Source organism: Myotis nattereri (assembly GCF_964212035.1).
Source record: "Myotis nattereri genome assembly, chromosome: 2".
Lineage (NCBI taxonomy): Eukaryota > Metazoa > Chordata > Mammalia > Chiroptera > Vespertilionidae > Myotis > Myotis nattereri.
Window position 1 is genome coordinate 117673836 of NC_138076.1, and position 17589 is coordinate 117691424.

The window sequence follows — 17589 nt, forward strand, 5'->3', positions numbered from 1 at the left end:
GGAGGGAGGGAGAGCGAGAGTGAGAGAGGAGAGATGTGTTGTTTCACTTATTTATGCATTTATTGGTTGCTTCCCATATGTTCCCTGACCTAGGATCGAACCTGAGACCCTGCCATATCAGGATGACGCTCTAACCAACTGAGCTACCTGACTAGGGCCAATAATATATTTCTTAATTTATTTAAGTGATTTCAAAGTCTCAAGTTTTCAGTTAATAGAAGCTAACATTAGGTAATGACTTTCTATTTGTATGTTCTATTAACATGTCTTACCAAAAGTAACACTATTTTTAAATATTCATTTTCTAGGTGGAAAAAATAGCTATGGATCATATTAGTTTATATGCTTTTAAGTACATGTAGAATGTACTTGTAAAAAAGATAACCAAATATGTGTTTAGGTAATAATATGTAACTCAAAAATAGAACTACCTTTAATAATCTTTAGTTTTCCTTCTGACTTTTTAAAATATATGTATTTTATTTTGGAATTATTTTAGATTTGTAGAAAACTCACAAAGATAGTTGAGAAATCCCATATCAAGCTGACTTAACTTTATCTACCTTTATTTTTCTATTAAAAAAAATGTGATCTCAATGCTGGTATGAAGAGTGGTGAACATAAAGATTTTTTGGAAAAAGACATGTTGGATTCAAGACTGATATGGAGAAATAATCACAAGTATTTCTCCTTTTACCTTCTTGAGTATACATTGAAATGACAACAAAGTAATAAAGATACAAACCCACAGTAATGACAAGAACAGGAGACCCCCAGGGACAAGATTCATTCACTTACTCAACAGAGTACTAAGTTACTACTATGTGCCGTAGAGGCTCTGGCCTGCAATTGGGGAACAGTTAGGACAGGTGGATCTGTTTTAGTGGGTTTCAGGCACTGTTTGATGCTATCAAGACAGTAAGACGGAACTCTGATGAGGAAGGTAGGGTGGTTACTTTAGACTGTGATCAAGGAAGTTCTCTGTGAAGAGGCAATATTTTGACTAAGATCTGAATGAAAAGAAGAGACTGGCCATGTGAAGATCTGATCCAGGCAGACATATGTAAAAATATTTCTGGGACATGAAAGGCAGATGTAACAGTACCGAGAAGGATCTAGGCCACAGTATTACTGTTAAGTAGGAAGCAGTATTGACCTGCACAACTCTGGGAGATTTTGTACTTCGAAATATTCCAACTACAACAAGTCTGTACATATTTGCGATTCGCAATTGGGAATCCAGGTATATGGAGGGTCAACAATTCATATGCTGAATTTTCATTGTTTGGGTGGTTGTTGCTCCAACCCCTGCGTTGTTCAAGGGTAAACTGTATTTTCTTTTTGTTTTTAATAACAATGTGGGATGGTCAACGAGTCCACCTAGATCTTATCCATTGACTGTTCTCACCACCATTTGAATGAAACATGGAGCATGCAGCTAAGGTACAGCATTCAGCATAGAATCCTTTCAAATGATTTCCCTCTAAATCAAGCTTGCTTCCCTCCCAAACATCACATCTTCCAGCCACACTAACTACTCCTATCCTCCATTCACAAGACACACCTGAAGGTTTCCATGTGGTTCCTCCTGCCCGGAATGCCTTTTCCTCTCTACCATCCTGGCAATATCAAACCCACCCTTTGAACAAACTTGTACAATAACACTCAGCTCATAGTAACGGTTCAACGCCTGCCTCCCCTGAAAGGCTGTAAACTAGATGTGGAGCCTCCAGACAGAGCGTGGGATCTGTGATTATTCATTGAGTTAAAAGAAAAGTCTTCTAAAATACATTTCATTATGTCTTAACTTTACTGGCTGCGGCCTACGGTGCTCCAAAATGTCAGAATGGACAGAGGGGAACAGAGGCCTTTCAATGTCAAATTGGAAGGTAGGGGGGAGCAGTCAAGACTGGTCAACACTACTGGGTCCTTTGTGGTGGCTATAATTCAGAGGTGTGTCCTCATGATGGCCAGCATCCTGCCTCAATGTCTCCCTCTACCTCTGCCATCTAGCTGGCTTCCCTGAAATTCACAAGACTTCATCATGCCTTAGGACCACAGTATATTTCCTCTCCAAGACCAGTTTTCACTAGTTTCAACTATATTTTTAAGAGCTGATCCTCCTCTCACCACTCTCCTCCACTGCCCAGGGGCTATCAGGTACATAGACTGGGCCAAAAGTGGGAGAATTCTTCCTTTAAAGAATTTGAACGGTCTCAAAGCAAAGACTTGTGCTTGCTAGCATTTAGGGTTTCCTCAGTTAATGGCAATTCTCTGCTGGATCACCCTAAAGTAAATGTACACAAAGTTCCCAAACAACTTTCTGTAATCAGATTCTTAAATATGAAGATATAATCAAGGGTCAACAGTTGAAGAACAACTGCCACATGGAAAGAAGTGATCAAGACATAAATAAAAAGAATGCCTACAGAAAAAAATGGATAATTATTCCAGGAATACAGCAAATTACAAACAATTAAAAAGCACTGTTATCACTATCTTAACAGATATTTGAGAAGATTTTCCTCTCACAAAACAATACAAGATGTTATGAGAAATTAAGAATCAGAGGATAAGAAGGGGCTCTTGGAAATAAAAAAGACAAAGGCAGAAAATGCATGAGAAGAAAAGTGGTATAACGGCTCAATAAAAGAAGTCTAACATCTGTCTACACTTAGTTTAGGAGAGAAAGAAATAGGGATATAGGAAATGAACTTCAGATCAAATGTGTCTACCAAGTAACCAGCAGATCACTGTGAAATATCAGGATGAGAAATCCTATTTTGTTTTAAGAAAGACAAAAACCCCAGGCAATATACCAATAAATGAGAAGAAGGTTGACATGAGACATTTCATTAGCAACACTGATGCTAGAAGACAATGGAAGAGCATCATCAAATTCTGAGGGAGAATTATTTTGCACCTAGATAAATAATTTTGCACCCTGACAAATTGTCAAGTATGATAAAGGCATTTTTCAGAAACAAGAACTAGAAAATTTACCTCTAAGATACCCCTTTAAAGGCTGTTACTTGAGAATATGCTGTAGTGAAATAAGGAATGAGATAATGAAACCCAGAAAGAAATATACCCAACCCATAGGAATTTAAAAAAAAAAGAAAAAAAAGAAAGGAAAAGCCAGGATGAAACACAATCCAGAATAGAGCAAAACATAGAAAACTTCAGGATGGAGTTATCCAAGAAAAGAAAGGTAGGTTTAATATCATATATAGAACAAGTTAAGTAACCAGTGAAAACACACAATAAGGGCAAAAAGTGGCAAAGCACATAAACCTGTGGTAAAAGGACTATGGTAGCTGAACACTGAATCTATTACAATACTGATCTAAGTTAGACCATGGGAATTATGGCTTGCAAACAGAAATTAAAGGCTGAAATCATCAACAAAGTAGTAATACTAATGATATTACTAATATAGCTTATAAAATGAGAGGTAGGTGGGGGAAGAAGTATAAAAGCACTAATTTCCTAATATGTCATAATAGGGAGGTAATCAATACTATAAAAATTTTAAAGTGAATTAAGACATTCTAGATTACTACTTTTAAAAGTATTTTTTTCCTTAACTTTAAGGGAATATTTTAGGAACTAATATTTGAAAAAAATAATTGTCTGAAGTTCAATAACTTAGAAATTTTACTGTGCTTATTTCTCCTTTCAAGTAAAATTTAAAATACTTTTTACTTAGAATGCATAGTATGATCTCATATATTTAAAAGGTTTTTAATATCTATTTATCTATCAGAGAGGTATGTCTGGAATGATATATCCCTAATGCCAATGATGATATTTCTAGGTAGTAGAATTTTAGGTTAGTTTTTGTTCTTACTTTTATACTTTTCTGTTACTTGATTCAAAAATTTATAGAAATATTTATATTTTACAACAACAAAGCCACTTTTAAAACGTCACAGAATCTTAATTAGTTCTACTCACCAATAGCTTTGGTATAATGTCTTGCTCCAAGAAGTAATTCTGGAGCTCGGTACCAGAATGTTACAACTACTGGATCCAAATCTGCTAAAGGCTTCAAAGGTGAATTAAATAATCGGGCAAAGCCCATATCAGCTGTAAAAAAACAAACACAAACAAACAAACAAAAAAACCCATAGAAGAATGTTAAGTAAATAGATTTTTAACAAATTTAATTGATTACTCTAATTTTATCACTGTTATTTAGTAAGATATGAAAATGTGCTGAATTCTGGGAGACAAAAACACAAAACCTAAAAGTAAGACAAGTCTGAGATCTTCATTCTTTGCAAACTATTGTCACAAACTCTTCAACTAGGCTAGAGACATGCTGTGCTGCCAGAGGTCAAGGCTGACCCTACTCCCCTAGGCAGATTTCTTTCTATCTGCCATACCACCATTGGGGACAGGATTGTTAAACTGCACTTCCATTCTTTGCATTGGTCAAACGCACTGAGAAACGAGATCAGAGTAAGGCTTTCCATCATTGCATCAATAAGTCTGTTCACTGGTATAATCAAAAGTTGACTGTACAGTATGTTAACACCACTATTTCTCCCCATTTATTTGGGTTGAATTTTACTAACTTAAGAGTCACAGTATTTTGTTAAGCTGGAAAAGACTTTAAAGTCATATAGTTCAATCAATCACCTTCTTTTCCAAATGACAACATTGAGGTTAGAAGAAATTAAGTGATTTGACAAATGCCATCACTTATATCCGAGCTGGAGCTGTGGTGAGATACAGTTCATGGCACTTAATATGGTTTAATGTATAGTGTAGTTATTGAGGCATGGCTGTTTATCCTACTACACTATAATTCTGTTAAAGGCAAAAATTGTGTCTTTTTCATTTCTCTATTCTTTTTAGTATCAAGTATGGTGTCCTTATGCACAGCTTTTGGCAAATACATGTTGAATAAAAAAAATCACTACCATACCACCAATTCAAAAATTTCAAGATTCATCCACCATTTGTTTAGTTTGTTCTCCTAACATACATTTTTTAATGAAGTAGATCCTAGCCTAATCTAATTAATTATGGAGGTTTGAAAAACACAGACATTTGGCAAAGAATTAAAACCATGAGTCAGCTTACTAAGTACTGGTTCACAGAAAACTGTTTATTTCTTCTTAAATGTGAATGCTTTTAAGCCGTTAGTGCCTTCCTCCCCAAACCTGCCAACATTATATACATTACACAGAAATATAATCCCAAACTAGATTACCTTAGTATATGTTTTCCCCAAATTTTACAGTAAAGAACACATCTGTCACTACTATTTGGGTCTTTTACATTTTGCATGCTTTGAACTTATATTTTAATTTGGTGGCACCAAACTGGATTGAACAAAATCCTTTAAAAGCACAGGTGAGGACTTAACATCATTTGATGACAGTACTAACAGGGCCTGGTTCTCTAGGGAAATCAATGACTAGGAGTACTTTGAGGTGCATCAAATGTTATCACTACTAAAAAGTTTGCAACGTTTATATCATAAAAGAGTATATTTGAGTCTAATTAAGTGGAAAGTGAGATTTGGGGAATTTATAGAGGAGGAGAGGGAAGAAGAGTTAGTAACACCTATGTTTTTCTTTGTTGGAGAATGGTACAAATCAGCTTATAATTCTTATTCATATTAAATCATGCAATCAGAAATTACTATTTAACTTTGTTAAATGGTTCCACAAACCTGCTGCCTTTAAATTCATCCAATTCAGTTACAACATTTCTACCCACACACAAAACAAACTAAATGTGACACACACAACTTAGAAATGACAATGAAAAAAACCCAATTAGGATAAATTAATTTAATTCTATCCTTATAAATTATCAAAAATGGGTAAAATTTTGTTTGGATATATTTTTAAGAAGCTATTAAAAAACATGCCAAAGTACAAAATGCTCATTAATTTTTTTTTTTTTACCATCAGGCAAAGGCCTGCTACAAGATAGGCTTGTTAGAACTTAAGGTTCTGTATCTATCTGACCTCAGTGGTTTTCCTAGTTTGTAATTCCTAATCTAGATGGGGTCAACGGAAGCATGTGTTCTGATCTAATCTGGTTCAGGTGAACAGACCTGATGGTTTAATTACCAGTATGCTGAATGCCCTTGGGACTAAAGGTGAGGCTTGAGGTCTAACACAAACAGAAGCCACTCACCTCGCTATTTTTTAAAAGAAGTATTCTCTTTATTTTTTTCATTTTATTTTTTATTATTTTTTCCTTTATTGATTAAGGTATTACATGTGTCCTTATCCCCCATTGCCCCCCCCCCCCCCCCCCCACTCAACTTGAAGGTAAAAGTTTTTAAAAAGCTTGCATGGCTTATTTTATAATCAGAACACTTCAGTCTCTAAAGATTGACACCTTTAAGAGTGTGAAACACTTTTTACTTTTAATGTATACTCTTTAAAAATGGCTTCAATCATACGGAGGTACATGAATATAGGCGTATTATTAAAGCAAAAATTAGAAGTGATACAGCTGCCTACAAAAGTCTTAAAAGAGTGCTACACTGTGACTTATCAAAGATATAACATACCAATTTTTACTCTTCCTCGCTCAGGACCTTCACCCATAACTAAAATATTAGCAGGTTTCTGTGGAAACAAAATAGTGTTTTTTTTTCAGTAGACAGTAGTGGTTTCTTTCAAATAGACAATATGCCAATATAACACAAATCCACCTTTTAAAATATCTCATCTACTCAAAAATTAATATCAAATACAGAAAGTCACCAAAGAAACTTTGTGTGTACATATGCAAAGCAATATACAATCTAATGAAGGCCAAATATGGCAATGCTCCTCTCCATGCACACCTAAGGCTTTTTCTGGCCCTTTTATCTGTCTGTTTTCACAACTGTGGGTCATCTGACTAAGTTATGATGTTGTGGTTCCTTTCAACTCTTTCAATTATATAAACACCCTGCAACTTTAAGAAATAATAAAATTTCAAAGATGATTTAATACTAAATAGCAAATTAACTATAGGGAAGGAGCCACCTGATACCCTATTTTGGAAACAGTAAGGTATGTATCTGTTTCAACAAAAAAATTATAGTGAAATCAATTTAATAAAGTCTTTTCTAAATGAGTTAGTGAAGTAAGAGGAATTTTCTATGACCTGAACAGTATTGAGGCTTTTATTTTTAAATAAAAAAGGAAGCTAAAGTTTTAAAGTGAGATTGTACAGGAGTAATATTTTAAACAGTTTTAACTCTATAAAAATATAAAGTATTAACTGTCATCTAAAATCTGTTCTAATGGTATCTACTATCTATAACAGTGATGGTAAACCTATGACATGCATGTCAGAGGTGACACGCGAACTCATTTTTTTGGTTGATTTTTGTTAAATGGCATTTAAATATATAAAATAAATATAAAAAATATAAGTCTTTGTTTTACTATGGTTGCAAATATCAAAAAATTTCTATATGTGACACGGCACCAGAGTTAAGTTAGGGTTTTTCAAAATGCTGACACGCCGAGCTCAAAAGGTTCGCCATCACTGGTCTATAATAATAAAAGTGTAATATGCTAATTATACCAGACGTCCTTCCAGATGAAGCTGGGGTTGCAGCCTGGGTCCCAGGTGCCTGCTGGCCCAGAGAAAAGCCCTTCCCAGGTGCCTGCTGGCAGCTGGAGGAAAGCCCGGGTCCCAGGTACCAGAGGGAAGCCGGTGCCGGCAGCTGGGGGAAGGCAGGCCTAACTCTTGCACGAATTTTGTGCATCGGGCCTCTAACATAAAAGGGTTGGTCGCTCTTCAAGAAGGAGGACAAGGGGAAGATGGAAGACAAGGGAGGGGCAGAGAGGCAGAGAGAGGAGAGGGGAAGAAGTAATCCCACACCTTACTTATCCTGCTATACTAATTCTACCAGTCTGCTAAGTAAACGTGAAACTAGATTAGAATGCCTTTTGATTATTGATCAAAGCAACCTTAAAATCAAATTGGAGATTTCTGGTGATAGCTGGTTCAAAGTGAAGGCTGTTTTTAGTGATAACTAGTTCACAGGCTTCCCTAACCTACTTAGTGATAGCCCCTGTACTATTAAGGATAAAATGTAACTTACAGTATATTATTCTATCAACTACTAAGGATCAAAATTACTTTTTATCACCAGCAAAAATAAAAGATACTGCTGAAGTAATAACATACACATTTCAGAGGTTAAAAACTCCTACATTTTTTAAGGTGTGGAGACTAGGCACCAGAGCAATTAAATGACTTGCCTTAACTATAAACAACAAGACTTTGGGGGAGCAGCATAATTTACCCCATCTCTGAACAGTCCAGTGCTCCTTTCCAAATATATATTTCTGAAAGTAACTTTATATAGCGAGTTTTTAAATTAATATGTATTCCTGCAGTAACAATGATAATGTTTTATTCAAGAAAAAGTTTTCAAAACCTCTGTCATCACTATACACACACACACTCCTGACCACTGAGATAATCGGCTAAGTACCAAAAGGAAGTATAGCACTAACAATACCCCCTGTGAGCTACATGCTTTTGTGCACTGTTAATGGATCAACACTGGTTTAGTCTCTGCAAAGACTCTAAGAGCTCAGCCTACTTCAAAATGAAACCAGATCTCTGAGATTGTACAAAATGTTGAAGGCAGAGGGGAGCTTTCCCGGAGGAATAAGCAGTATTTCTATTTGGCTGATGGGTAAGGCTTGCTCTCAACTTACAATGTGGACTCAGGGGCGTACTTTCATGTTTGCTAGAACTCTCTTCTCATCGGTAGGACCCCCTAAACATCTCTTAAACACATTCCCTACTCTTTAACCCTATTTTGATTCTCTTCTATCAAGCCATCTTCCCTAGTGATGCCAGAGTTATCTTTTTAAAAGACAAAGCTGATCATGTCATTCCCTTACTTAAACTCTTCCACAGTAATATATAACAAATTATTACAAGATTAGGGGAAAAGAGCAGAACATAAAATGATACATAAACTATTACTATAACTGTTTTTAAAAAGTGCCTAGTAGGCCCAGACCAGTTTGGCTCAGTGGATAGAGCGTCGGCCTGCGGACTGAAGGGTCCCAGGTTCGATTCCGGTCAAGGGCATGTACCTTGGTTGCAGGCACATCCCCAGCAGGGGGTGTGCAGGAGGCAGCTGATCAATGTTTCTCTCTCATCGATGTTTCTAACTCTCTATCCCTCTCCCTTCCTCTCTGTAAAAAAATCAATAAAAAAATATATATATATATAAAAGTGCCTAGTAGGACTAGAACAAAAAAAAAGACAGAGGTATGGATGAACCTTTTCAAAAATGTCTTTGAATGCTTTTGCTCTGCTTTATTATTGTTACTAAAATGTTATTTCAACTCTAATTGGTCTCTCACCAACTGTGAACAAAATCCGAAGTCCTTGAGGGGATGGAAGGTACCTGTACACTCATTCCCACCAATTTCTGCAGCCTTATATTCCACCACTTCACACTGCTCCTGCCACATGTATATTTTCAGTGTTCTGTGACTAAACTTTTTACAACTTTATCATTGCTATCCTCTTATTTCTGCCCCCAAAGACCGTACATTTATGCTACTTGGAAAAACCTGATTCTTTTTTCCCCTTAAAGACATAAATAATACATGAACACATTCTGACTATAATCAATTCAAAATATAAAGTCGCATACAGTTAAGAGTTAAAGACCCTTTGCCACCCATAACTCCTTCACCACACTCGAAATCCCACTCCCTTGTCCAGAGGTACAAGTTAACTGATTTTCTGTGATAGATTTTCCTCAATCCTAAAAGATTATCTCCAAATCTGACAAAAGCACAAGTATACATGGGCATCCCTCTCCTACTTCTATTTGGATTAGTCATTCAGCAGCTAAGCCCAGAACTGAGAAGTCGGAGAAACTAAGATGGCGGCATAGGGAAACACTGAAATTGCTGCCTCCTACAACAACTTCAAAACACAATAAAAAGACAAAACGGACATCATCCAGAACTTACAGGAAGGCTGGCGGAGTGGAAATTCTACAACTAGAAGGAAAGAGAAAAGCACATTGAGGGTCAGGAGCTGCGGAAGTAAACTGCAAAGGTACAAAGGCTTGAGAGTGCGCGGAAAGGGGCTGGTACCTGAGGACAGGGCTGTCTTTTTCAATCAGGAGGGAGTCACAAGCTCCCGACTGCTCTGAACTCCGGTTCTGGGAAGTCTCTGGGGACCCAGGACTCATACGGGGAGAAACTGGACTGTCTGGCAGCGGGCAGAACTAGGAACTCGAGGGCGGCTTTCCCTCAGAGGTGCTTGCAGCAATTAAATTATCAGGACACTGAGACACGCATGGCCCCTTAGGGCAGGGCTGAGAATCCGCCATAGTTCCTTGCTCTGCCCTTTGATTCCCTGAGACCCCGCCCCACCCAGGCTGCGGCAGAGGCTTTTGCATATGAATGCCCTGGCCCTTTGCAACCTGAAAATTACCTAACAAACTGCAGCTGGGCCACAGACCCAGAACTTCCAAGAGAAGGCCCAAGGCCCCACAGCAGCTTGCATTGCTTCACAGCTGGGCCTCATCAGGGCACCTCCAAACTCCAAAAAAGGAAGGGGAATCTGCAGTTCTCTTCATAGCTCCTGCTGGGTAACCTCCAACAGCCAGTGTACCCAGTGGTCAGAGGGGGACCATCCAGATTACAACTCCTCAGATCCATAAGGGACACACCCAAGGGGCAGACTCAGTGAGCACCAAAGCCCCACTGAAGCAAGTCTTGCCCCAGAAGGGTGTCTTCAGCACAGAAGTTCTCCCACTGCAGACACAGCCGATTCTCACTGCCAATTGGCCTGGAGGTCAATTCCTCCCAGTGATCCTACCACAATCAAGGCATAACTACAACAAGGCTGTGCACAAAGCCCACAAGAGGGTGCACCAAGAGTGTCCACCTCAGGTAACGGGGGAGGCTGAGCCACAGGGCCCTACAGGACACCTAGCACACAAAACCACTCTACCAACACAGGGAAGCATAAAAAAATGTGGAGACAAAGAAACAGGTCACAAATGACAGAAATGGAGGAAAGCAAATAACTGGATATAGAGTTCAAAACCACGTTTATAAGGTTTTTCAAGAATTTTATGGAAACCGCCGATAAATTTAGTGAGACCCTCAAGAAATCTAGTAAGACCCTCGAGGATATGAAAAAGGACCCACTAGAAATTAAGCATACACTGACTGAAATAAATAATATACAGAGATCCAACAACAGACAAGAGGATCCCAAGAATCAAGTCAAAGATTTGAAATACAAAGAAACAAAAAATACCCAACTGAAAAAGAAAAAAGAAAAAAGATTCCAAAAATATGAAGATAGTGTAAGGAGCCTCTGGGACAACTTCAAGCGTACCAACATCAGAATTATAGGGATACCAGAAGAAGAGAGAGGGCAAGATATTGAAAACCTATTTGAAGAAATAATGACAGAAAACTTCCCGCACCTGGTGAAAGAAATAGACTTACAAGTCCAGGAAGCGCAGAGAACCCCAAACAAAAGGAACCCAAAGAGGACCACACCAAGACACATCATAATTAAAATGCCAAGAGCAAAAGACAAAGAGAGAATCTTAAAAGCAGCAAGAGAAAGAAACTCAGTTACCTACAAGGGAGTACCCATACGACTGTCAGCTGATTTCTCAACAGAAACTATGCAGGCCAGAAGAGAGTGGCAAGAAATATTCAAAGTGATGAATAGCAAGAGCCTACAACCAAGATTACTTTATCCAGCAAAGCTATCATTCAGAATAGAAGGTCAGATAAAGAGCTTCACAGATAAGAAAAAGCTAAAGGAGTTCATTACCACCAAACCAGCATTATATGAAAATGCTGAAAGGTATTCTTTAAGAAGAGGAAGAAGAAAAAGGAACTCTTATCATTTGCCACAGCATGGATGGAACTGGAGAGCAGATAAATACCACATGATCTCACTCATTTGTGGAATATAATGAACAACATAAACTGATGAACAAGGACTGATCCAGAGACGGAGAGGCATTGATTGGACTGTCGGGCCTTGGAGGGAAGGTAGGGGAGGGTGGGGGTAAGGGGGAAAGATCAACCAAAGGACTTATATGCAAGCATATAGGCCTAACCAATGGACACGGACAACGGGGGGGGGCGGGGGGGGTAGGGGGTAACATGGGGATAAGGACACATATGTAATATCTTAATAAAAAATATGTTAAAAAAAGAAAAAAAAAAAGAACTGAGAATTCCTGGGATGGAAGTTATTGGTCAGCCTGCTACTGGGCAAAGAGGAACAAAATCCCTTTCTTGTTATTCATTTTATTCTAGACCCGTGGTTGGCAAACTGTGGCTCGCGAGCCACATGTGGCTCTTTGGCCCCTTGAGTGTGGCTCTTCCTAAGCCTTAGGAGTACCCTAATTAAGTTAATAACAGTGTACCTACCTATATAGTTTACGTTTAAAAAATTTGGCTTTCAAAAGAAATTTCAATTGTTGATATTTGGCTCTGTTGACCAATGAGTTTGCCGACCACTATTAGACTTACTGGACTGGTCCAGTTCCAAACTTGGATCTGAGAATTGGTGGGGAGTAAACAGTTTCTTTGTCAAGGTCTGGCCTAGTATTAGGGTTTAAGTTCAAAGTACCAGTTAATGAAAAATTAACTTACTAGGCAACTCCCTGCCTACTGTATGAATGGAAGCAGGTCTTCAAAACCATATCTACTTCTACTAAAAAGTATCTCTGCCTAGAATTGCAAATTAAAACCACAATGAGTTATTACCACACACTGTGAGAATTGCTATCATCAATAACTCCACAAACAAGTGTTAGTGAGAATGTGGAGAAAAAGGAACCCTCATGCACTATTGTGGGAATGCAGACTGGTGCAGCTACTAGGGAAAGCAGTATAGAGGGTCCTCAAGAAAATAAAAACAGAACTGCCTTACATGACCCAGCAATTCCACTCTTGGGTATATATCCAAAGAAATCCAAAACACTAATTCAAAAGAATATGTGCTCTCCTATCTTCATTGCAGCATTATTTACAATAGTCAAGACATGGAAGCAATCTAAGTGCACATCGATAAATGAGGGAATAAAAATGTTGTGGTACATATGTATAATGAAATATTACTCAATCATTTTGAAATCTTACCATTTGCAACAGCATGGATGGGCTTAGAGAGTATTATACTAAGTAAAATAAGTTAGTCAGCAAAAGACAAATACCATATAATTTCACTTATATATGGAACCTAAAAAACAAATGAACAAACAAAACTGAAACAGATTCATAGACACAGAAAATAGATTGATGGTTGCCAGAGGGGAGTAGAGTTGGGGGACTGGGTGAAAGTGGTAAAGGAACTAAGAAGTAATTGGTAATTATAAAACACTCATGGGGATATAAAGTACAACCTAGGGAATTTAGTCAATAATCTATATATATAAAAAGCCAGAAACCAGAATGCCGTAAGTACCGTACGCCCGGTCGCTATGACACCCTCTGCAGCCAGCGAAACAGCCGGATTGGGGGGTGGGGCCAGCTGGCCAACCTCCTGTAGCCCCTCCCCCGCCCGGCCCCACCCCAGACTGGGCCCCCACCCCGATCAGGGGGTGGGGCCAGCCAACTGCCTTCGGCCCTGCCGCTGATGGGCTCCCACCATCCCGATCGGCCTGCAGCCCCTCCTCCGAGCCAACTCTGCCCTGATTGGCCCCCCAATCCACTCAGGGGCAGGGCCGGCTGGCCAACCTCCCACAGTCCCTCCCCCGGCCACTGACCCCTGATCAGCCCTCCCACCCCATTCGGGGGTGGGGCCGGATGGCTCACCGCCCACAGCCCCTCCACACGGCCAGCCCCGCCACCCCAATCGGGACAGGGCCTGCTGGCCAATGGCCCGCAGCCCCTCCCTCCAGCCAGCCAGGCCCTGATTAGGCCCTGATCAGGGTGGGCCAGCTGGCCAACCTCTCACCGTCTCCTCCTCCCGACAGGCCCAGCCCCGATCTGCTGATTGGGGCCAGGCTGGCCGGACCCCACCCATGCACGAATTCATGCACTGGGCCTCTAGTATTATAATAACTACGTATGGTGCCAGGTGAGTACTTTAAATATAGGGGGAAACACTTTGTAAAGTATATGATTGTCTAACCACTATGCTGTACACCCGAAACTACTACAAAATAATATTGAATGCAAACTGTAATTGAAAAGTAAAATTTTAAGTTCTTAAAAAAAAAATACCTTTGCCTTTAAGTGAATTTAAATTAGTGTGGACATACTTTATAGTCATAAAGAGAATGTTTTTAAGTCTTGTTTTAATAACACTGTTTAACAAACAATGGGTCCCCCCCCCTTCCTGTTATTTTCCATGGTAGTGTTCCATATGCTCCTGGGCATGATATTCAGATTAGCAGACAAGTTAACACTAAATTTCTTTTGTGCATGTAACCTAATGGAAATCTCACTAGAAAAAGGGAAAAATAACTCTAAAGATCATGAATAATGAATACTCTTATCAGCATTGTTTCATTGTTTAATCAGTATTAAGGAAAGCTTCAAAAGACTTGATGGACAATTTTTGTTTTAGTATTTAATGACACATTGAAATAATATTTTATTCTCCAAAAATGTAAATTTCTTTTTTTCTTTATCAGGAGAATTTGGTAGCAGTTTTTAACTCTAGAGCCCAAACTTCCAATTAGTTGGTGATAATATATGAAACAAAGAGTAATAACTATAATTATGGTAAATGGTCTGCAATCTTTCATATACCACCAAACATAATCACCTTGAAAGAACATATAGAATCTTTGCTGGTGATATTTGATGAGGCATTTACTCCATCAAACTATATTTGTTGTTATGAAGATCAGAGGTCCAACATGACTTAAAAGTGTTATAACATCATGGCAACATTTTTAAGTATAGCTATACAAGGCACAGAAGTGATTATAGAACACCGTTTATTGCCTGCTGAACAATGAAACGTATCAATGGGATATTTATCTGAAGTATATTTGTTTGAAACTATGATATTCCTTATCTTATTGGTTTTATCCCCCCCCCATCCAAAACATGCTTATAATTATAAAAACATGTCCTTGCTTTGTAGTCTCATGGCATTTCTTCTTGCTTTCTGTTATTATGCTCAAAACAAACAGAGAAACTCATTATATTTCTTAAAGCAAGGTTTTTGTACTGCACACACAACCATTCTTAAAGAGGCTTTTTAGTCTCCAGAATTTTACATGCTTAGCATACAATAGGAATAAAAAATTGGTTTTATGTAAGAAGCCAACTCTGATCTTAAAAAAGTGCCGAAACCGGTTTGGCTCAGTGGATAGAGCGTCGGCCTGCGGACTGAGGGGTCCCAGGTTCGATTCCGGTCAAAGGCATGTACCTGGGATGCGGGCACATCCCCAGTGGGAGATGTGCAGGAGGCGGCTGATCGATGTTTCTCTCCCATCGATGTTTCTAACTATCTCTCTCCCTTCTTCTCTGTAAAAAATCAATAAAATATATTTTAAAAAAAATAAAAAAATAAGTACTACAGGGAATTCTTTTCTTAAGAACAGAAATCGGGCTGATCAGGCCACTGCCATCATCACTCAGAGGTATCTGACATAGGTGTAGAAGAAGAGAACAGTGACTCATCTGTTAACTTCAACAACTCTTTATTCTAAGGATAAAAATGGGGTCCTCATATGTTCACTATGTATTGAGGCAAAATTAGAGACTTTGAATCAATAGGAAAAGTTGATTCTTGATGATCTGTCTATGAAAAAAGACAGCAATCCATAAGTAACTAAGTTAGTGCTTTTATCCAAGATTTGTTCAAAATTAAACTTTCATGCAATTTTTATTAATACTTTTGATACTTTAAAAAACATAACACATTTTCCCTTTTATAATATAATAAATGGTCTCATAGGAAAGTTAATATTTTTCAATATTATTAATACAATTCAATATAACTTTAACCACAATTTTTTGGTATACTTTCTTTTGTTGATATGTATCTTTTTACAGTTTCTTATTTCTACTATTTTGTATCTGCCCTTTCTCTTAACATGATAACATTATGTTAACTTACTATAATTTTATGTGACTACACAGTAATTTTTCTGTGTGTCATAATTTGCTAATTATTTTCTAGTTGTTAGACATACAATTTTTTTTTCAGTTTATCATTATTATCAATAATGCTGAGGTGGCTTTTTCAATTTTTTATAATCTCCTTTAAAGAGCATACTAAAAAGCCCTGTCCAGGTGGCTAAGTTGGTTGGAGTGTCATCCTGCACACCAAAAGGTTGTGGGTTTGATTCCTGATCAGAGCACATACCTAGGTTGCGGATTCAATTCCTGGTCAGGGTGCATAAGGAAGGGAACTGATCAGTGTTCTCCGTCTCCCTACTCTCTCTAAAAATCAGTAACAAAAACACATCCTCAGGTGAGGATTAAAAACAAACAAAAAAAGAATTTACTAAAGGTAGGATTGATGGATCATTTGGAATGAATATTTTTAAGTTGTTGATAATTCTTACTTTCCAGGTTGTAATTTATGTCCTTCATTCAACATATTGAGAGCATATCATGTACTGTCCTTGGCATGTGATAGATAGGGGTTAACAAAATAGACATGATCCCTGTCACACAGAAAAGCTAGATATTAGGAAAGGTAAGCAAATACATAAAATGTTATAAAGTATAATAAATGCTATAAAAGAAAAAAGGGTTCCATTAAAGAGAATAATGGGGACCCTGCTTTGTATCTGCTGGTAAGGAAAGGAAAACTGGGGGTACTACTTGGAAGAGTGGTGAGGGACGCTCTTTCTGAGCAGATATTGAAACTAAGACCTGAAGGGTAAGAAGGAACTACCCAGAGGAAAGGATTACTTATGTAAGTGGGTGAGTTGGGAAAAACTTTTCAGACAGAAAGGAAAACAAGAAGGCTCTGAACAAAGCAGGAAATAGCTTGGTTTATTCAAGAAGTCATTTGTAAGCACGGGGTACACCAGCAGGAAATGTGGTTACTAAGGTGGGGCCCAGATAATGCAGATCTACTTTACATATAAAATGTTCTTTCTTGCCCTGACTGGTTTGGCTCAGTGGATGGAGCGTCGGCCTGCGGACTCAGGGGTCCCCGGTTCGATTCAGGTCAAGGGCATGTACCTTCGTTGCGGGCACGTACCCAGTGGGGAGTGTGCAGGAGGCAGCTGATCGATGTTTCTCTCTCATTGATGTTTCTAGCTCTCTATCCCTCTTCCTCTCCCTTCCTCTCTATAAAGAATCAATAAAATATATTTTTAAAAAAATGTTCTATCTCTCTTGAAAATGAAATTTCAATAAAAACTTTTAAGCAGAATAAGGGAGAATCAAGATGGCGGCATAGGTTAACGCCGGAGTTTGCTGCCTTGAACAACTACTTCAAAAGTGAAACCAGAAAACAGAAGGGACATCACCCAGAACCACTGGAACCCTGGCTGAGTGGAGGTCCTACAACTAGGAGGAAAGAGAAACGCATACGGACACTCAGAGGAGGCGCAGTGCTGAAGTCAAATTCTGAGGTGCGGAGTGCGAGGAGCCGGCTGGCGGCGGAGGGCGCGGT

General features: G+C 38.5%; 1 protein-coding gene across 2 annotated transcripts in view; it reads right to left on the minus strand.

The window, feature by feature from the left end:
- Positions 1 to 17589, minus strand: part of CDK8 (cyclin dependent kinase 8) — a 154174-nt gene that overhangs the window by 14964 nt on the left and 121621 nt on the right. For both annotated transcript variants that reach the window (XM_081083629.1, XM_081083628.1), the window contains exons 5-6: positions 6542 to 6599; positions 3958 to 4089 (exon numbers count right to left, since the gene is read on the minus strand). In XM_081083629.1, the coding sequence (XP_080939755.1) occupies positions 3958 to 4089; positions 6542 to 6599 (190 nt within the window). The remainder of the gene's footprint in view (positions 1 to 3957; positions 4090 to 6541; positions 6600 to 17589) is intronic.